We start from the raw sequence: 6,458 nt of genomic DNA on the forward strand, positions 1-6,458 counted from the left end.
CACACAAAGGAGCCCTTTAAAACTGAAAATAATCATAATGCTCCACCTCAGGGAGGGCCAATCATAATGCTCCACCTCAGGGAGAGCCAATCATAATGCTGCAACACAGGGAGAGCCAATCATAATGCTGCAACACAGGGAGGGCCAATCATAATGCTGCACCTCAGGGAGAGCCAATCATAATGCTGCAACACAGGGAGAGCCAATCATAATGCTGCAACACAGGGAGGGCCAATCATAATGCTGCAACACAGGGAGGGCCAATCATAATGCTGCAACACAGGGAGGGCCAATCATAATGCTGCAACACAGGGAGGGCCAATCATAATGCTGCACCTCAGGGAGAGCCAATCATAATGCTCCACCTCAGGGAGGGCCAATCATAATGCTCCACCTCAGGGAGGGCCAATCATAATGCTGCAACACAGGGAGGGCCAATCATAATGCTGCAACACAGGGAGAGCCAATCATAATGCTGCACCTCAGGGAGAGCCAATCATAATGCTGCATCTGTGTTTGTTTGTGTAGCTGTTCCAGATGCTGATGAAGACCCGAGCGTGACCAGAGCCAAGTTCTTCATCAGAGACGAGTTTCTGGTAACAAAGAAATCTCTCTCTCTCTCTGACCTGTCTGTCTCTCTCTCTATCTGACCTGTCTGTCTCTCTCTCTCTCTGACCTGTCTGTCTCTCTCTGACCTGTCTGTCTCTCTCTCTGACCTGTCTGTCTCTCTCTGACCTGTCTGTCTCTCTCTCTGACCTGTCTGTCTCTCTCTGACCTGTCTGTCTCTCTCTGACCTGTCTGTCTCTCTCTCTGACCTGTCTGTCTCTCTCTGACCTGTCTGTCTCTCTCTCTATCTGACCTGTCTGTCTCTCTCTCTGACCTGTCTGTCTCTCTCTCTATCTGACCTGTCTGTCTCTCTCTCTATCTGACCTGTCTGTCTCTCTCTCTATCTGACCTGTCTGTCTCTCTCTCTGACCTGTCTGTCTCTCTCTGACCTGTCTGTCTCTCTCTCTGACCTGTCTGTCTCTCTCTGACCTGTCTGTCTCTCTCTCTGACCTGTCTGTCTCTCTCTCTATCTGACCTGTCTGTCTCTCTCTGACCTGTCTGTCTCTCTCTCTGACCTGTCTGTCTCTATCTGACCTGTCTGTCTCTCTCTCTCTGACCTGTCTCTCTCTCTCTCTATCTGACCTGTCTGTCTCCCTCTCTCTGACCTGTCTCTCTCTCTCTCTCTGACCTGTCTCTCTCTCTCTCTGACCTGTCTCTCTCTCTCTCTCTCTCTCTGACCTGTCTCTCTCTCTCTCTCTCTCTCTCTCTCTCTCTCTCTCTCTCTCTCTGACCTGTCTCTGTCTCTCTCTCTCTCTCTGACCTGTCTCTCTCTCTCTCTCTCTCTCTCTCCCTCTCTCTCTCTCTCTCTCTCTCTCTCTCTGTCTCTCTCTCTCTCTCTGACCTGTCTGTCTCTCAGAGGATCAGCACGGCGAGCGGTGATGGGAAACATTACTGTTATCCTCACTTCACTTGCGCCATCGACACTGAAAATATTCGGCGTGTTTTTAACGACTGTCGTGACATCATCCAGCGCATGCATCTGCGTCAGTACGAGCTTCTCTGATTGGTTGTGGGGTCTCACCTGGCCCCACCCACTGTGAAAATGCTAATCTATGACCTGTCAAAGCTTATAGGTGATCAGTACGGATCACAATCATGTATCGTTCCTGCTGTGTTTTATCTGTGTTGGGTGCAGGGGATTGTGGGTTATGTAGTTTTATGGAGAGGCAGCACAGGATGTAGTTTTCCTGTTGTTGTCATGACTACAGCCTGATCCTTTTGGGGTGAGGGTTTAGACAAACTTAGGCCTTGTGTCCACCTGTCGCATGAGAGACAAAGCGCTGCACGTCAGCTCTGTTTCCATGACAACAGTTTGCTGCACATTTTATGATATTTAAGATTGTTTGTTTTCTTTATGATGAGCATCGCTCTGTTACTTTGTCTGGATGATTCATGATGACGTCCCGCTGTCACGGAGCAGGAGACAACAACACGGGCCCTTAGATATCTTTTTCATGTTTCTGAACTAAAAATAATTAATTGATAATTATCTCTTCTCTGTTTGGCTGATTCAGACTGTGATGTCATTTTGTTTTCTCTTGTGTGAAAATGATGAAATAAAGATTTTATTAAAAAAGTCCGGCTCATGATTGTTGGTTTACACTTCCTGTTCAGGTTTCAGCAGGAAGTGATGATGTTGATAATTAATGTTAAATGATTATTAACACAGGGGCACCACCTGGCTAACCAGGAACAGCTATATTAATTACAGAATTAATAAAGCTATTAATTATGAATTAAATCAATCTCATATCTGAATTATGAATTCTGGACCAATCGACAACCAGTAATCATTACAAACACGCTTCTGATTTTATATGTAAAATTGAATGAAGAAAAATGAACAATAAGAGGATAATAATGACATGAAGGGAAAAACAGACGAGTATACTCGATGAAGGTGAACTGATAGTATGAAGACTTGAGTACGGTGGTTTAACGTTTGTCTGATAAACGGGTTCATTTAGTTCGGAACAAAAAGGATGGATGGACGATGAGGCGAGGACAAACTGAACTCTGGGAAGTTTAAAAGGACATATGACACAAAGCCTTTCTTGCGCATGTGTGACACCAGCTGTTAAATGCGCCTTGCTTTGTCGTAGAGTCAACGAATCCGCCTTAGAGGTACCGGAGATAAAGGACGTGTTCTGAAGTTTCATCCTCTGCTTCCAGGGTCCAAGAACTGCTTTGACAATTCAGGTCGGAATCTGTTCTACTGGCAACTTTTCACGTCTTGAATGTCCACGGCCTCCCGGAGAGCTCTGAATTTGATCCCAAAGTATTTGTTGCTGAACGATCGTTAACTTCCTGCTAACTGAAATGGCCAATTCAGTTAGTTCAGATAACAAGATCGTCAAGAGTCAATAGTGAAGAAGGGATGATTCCAGAAATGTCAAAAAAATGAAGAAAAAACGATTTAATTAAAAATGCGCGTGGACGAGCCTAGACGGGGTTTTCCAAGGCTCAAAAGGTGCCGCTGATTATATTGAAGACTTGAAGCAGGAACGTCGGTTCATAAAAATACACAGTTGAAACAACACATAGATGGAATTTTTAGAAGATAAAACAAAGAATAACATTTAGATATATAATTTCTAATGATTATCAAAGAACGCAATGTTAATTGTTCTGGCAGAATAAGCCATGCGATGTACTTAAGGTACCTTCTACGTTTCAACCTCTAGGGGGCAGTAGTGCTCCATGAAGGTTTTAACAAAATCACATGGGTCAAATTTTGATTTCTGATATCTCCACTATACGTGGTCGTATCTGCATTCTGATTGGATGAAGATGTTAGTCTCAATGTCCTGAGAAAGTTTATCCACCTGAAAATTCAAATAAACATTTGTCAGTGTACAAACGGAACCTAGAACTGTTCTTTTCCTTGTTCAACAGATGTGGTCATAAAATCCATTAGGTACATTCCAGAGGGGTCCTGATTATCATGTACATCACGTATCCCCGGACCTAGATGTTTACCTAGCTGTCTCTGGTCTCCTTCAGAGCTGTAGGAAAAACCGGTTTCTGATTAGAAGATGCGTATTCAAGTTCTTTGAAGATGGGTTGGAGTGAGTGTGAATCGAGAGAAGGGGGAGAAAAAGAGGGAGAGAGGCCCTCTGATGAACCTGTAGATAGGTATATTCTACAACATTGAGAATTGGGAAGTTTAAAGAGAAGACGTGATGATTTTAGTCTGACCGCTCACAAACTGCTGCGTTCAGGGACAAAATGTTAATCTACACTGAGCTCACAGAACACCTGCAGGACTCGAAGAAATCGCTTTGCATTGTGGGAGTCCGAATCTAAACATCGACATAAATGTATCCACGATGCGTTTTGAAAATAAGTCCCATGGTTACTATCTAAACATTATACACTTATTTTACAGCCTTATTCCAAAAGTGAATAAATTATTTTTTTCCTCAGATTTCCACACACAATACCCCGTTTGAAATCTTTAACAATACAAAATGAAAACATCCCGTCAGAAGTATTCACAGCCGTCGCCATGACACTTAAAATTGAGCTTGGGTGCATCCTGTTTCCACAACTTGACTGGAGTCCACCTGTATTAAACACCAGGCGTGAAGTCTAAGGAATTGTCCGTAGACCTCCGAGGCAGGCTGGCCTCGAGGCACAGATCTGGGGAGGGTACAGAAACATTTCTACATCATTGAAGGTCCCAGTGAGCACACTGGCATCCATCATCCATAAATGGAAGGTTTGGAACCAGCAGGACTGAGCGATCGGGGGAGACGGGATGAGACTAAGAACCTGATGGTCACTGACAAAGCTCCAGCAGGTCAGACAGAAGCCCCTCCTCAGTAAAAGGCACATTAAAGAGCACAGGTGTGACAGGAAGGGACCAGAGACAGAGCACAGGTGCTGACAGGAAGTGACCAGAGACAGAGCACAGGTGCTGACAGGAAGTGACCAGAGACAGAGCACAGGTGCTGACAGGAAGTGACCAGAGACAGAGCACAGGTGCTGACAGGAAGTGAGCAGAGACAGAGCACAGGTGCTGACAGGAAGTGACCAGAGACAGAGCACAGGTGCTGACAGGAAGTGAGCAGAGACAGAGCACAGGTGCTGACAGGAAGTGACCAGAGACAGAGCACAGGTGCTGACAGGAAGTGACCAGAGACAGAGCACAGGTGCTGACAGGAAGTGAGCAGAGACAGAGCACAGGTGCTGACAGGAAGTGACTAGAGACAGAGCACAGGTGCTGACAGGAAGGGACCAGAGACAGAGTACAGGTGCTGACAGGAAGTGACCAGAGACAGAGCACAGGTGCTGACAGGAAGTGACCAGAGACAGAGCACAGGTGCTGACAGGAAGTGACCAGAGACAGAGCACAGGTGCTGACAGGAAGGGACCAGAGACAGAGCACAGGTGCTGACAGGAAGGGACCAGAGACAGAGCACAGGTGCTGACAGGAAGTGACCAGAGACAGAGCACAGGTGCTGACAGGAAGTGACCAGAGACAGAGCACAGGTGCTGACAGGAAGTGAGCAGAGACAGAGCACAGGTGCTGACAGGAAGTGACTAGAGACAGAGCACAGGTGCTGACAGGAAGGGACCAGAGACAGAGTACAGGTGCTGACAGGAAGTGACCAGAGACAGAGCACAGGTGCTGACAGGAAGTGACCAGAGACAGAGCACAGGTGCTGACAGGAAGGGACCAGAGACAGAGCACAGGTGCTGACAGGAAGGGACCAGAGACAGAGCACAGGTGCTGACAGGAAGTGACCAGAGACAGAGTACAGGTGCTGACAGGAAGGGACCAGAGACAGAGCACAGGTGCTGACAGGAAGGGACCAGAGACAGAGCACAGGTGCTGACAGGAAGTGACCAGAGACAGAGCACAGGTGCTGACAGGAAGGGAACCAGAGACAGAGCACAGGTGCTGACAGGAAGTGACCAGAGACAGAGCACAGGTGCTGACAGGAAGTGACCAGAGACAGAGCACAGGTGCTGACAGGAAGGGACCAGAGACAGAGCACAGGTGCTGACAGGAAGTGACCAGAGACAGAGCACAGGAAGTGACCAGAGACAGAGCACAGGAAGTGACCAGAGACAGAGCACAGGTGCTGACAGGAAGTGACCAGAGACAGAGCACAGGAAGTGACCAGAGACAGAGCACAGGAAGTGACCAGAGACAGAGCACAGGTGCTGACAGGAAGTGACCAGAGACAGAGCCCAAACCTCATCATCATCTAACCCTGGGTCTTTATCTTTTTCTAAAAGAGGCAAAGGGACTCGTTCCACCACCAGGGGGCGACAAAGGAGAAGAGTCTCGTTAGAGACTCATGATCCTGCAGTGAAGGTTGGATCAGACTCCTCTCATTGGCAGGCTGCACACCTAACCTGCTCCAGAGTAGATTATGATGGAGATAAGAGATCAAACTGTGAAAAGCTCCTCCCACTGACCAATCAGATTTAGATCATGGAGCTGAGGGGAGGACACTTCATATGTACGTCATGATTTAACATTAGGTTATAGTCTGTTTAGTTAATGATTATTTTTCACTGATATCCTTCAACAGAGACTGAAGAAAAAGCACCGGAGCATTTGAGTTGAAGTGTTCTCTCCACTTTAAAGAGTCAGATTAACACATTCAGTTCAGAGAAGAAACAGGACTTATTATAATCAGTTCTAAATTAACTAATGATGGAACAAATATAATAAACAGTTTAAACGTTAATACTCTCTGATGTTTCTTTGTAACTTTAGTCTTTGAGCCTATTTGTCTTTAACTTATTTATATTATTAATATAGTTTGATCAGTTTGTAGTTATGATCTGCTGACGGCTGACTCAGTGATGATTGTGATTGTTTAAATGAAGATAAC

General features: G+C 46.1%; 1 protein-coding gene across 1 annotated transcript in view; it reads left to right on the plus strand.

Moving 5' to 3' along the window:
* Window positions 1–1,633, plus strand: part of gnal (guanine nucleotide binding protein (G protein), alpha activating activity polypeptide, olfactory type) — a 12,111-nt gene extending 10,478 nt beyond the window's left edge. The window contains exons 12-13 of the mRNA XM_079361208.1: window positions 529–596; window positions 1,463–1,633. Coding sequence (XP_079217334.1) covers window positions 529–596; window positions 1,463–1,609 — 215 coding nt within the window. The 3' untranslated portion in view covers window positions 1,610–1,633. The remainder of the gene's footprint in view (window positions 1–528; window positions 597–1,462) is intronic.
* The last annotated feature ends 4,825 nt before the right edge of the window (window positions 1,634–6,458 follow it).

The sequence above is a fragment of the Symphodus melops genome (genome assembly GCF_947650265.1).
Source record: "Symphodus melops genome assembly, chromosome: 14".
In the NCBI taxonomy this organism is placed as follows: domain Eukaryota; kingdom Metazoa; phylum Chordata; class Actinopteri; order Labriformes; family Labridae; genus Symphodus; species Symphodus melops.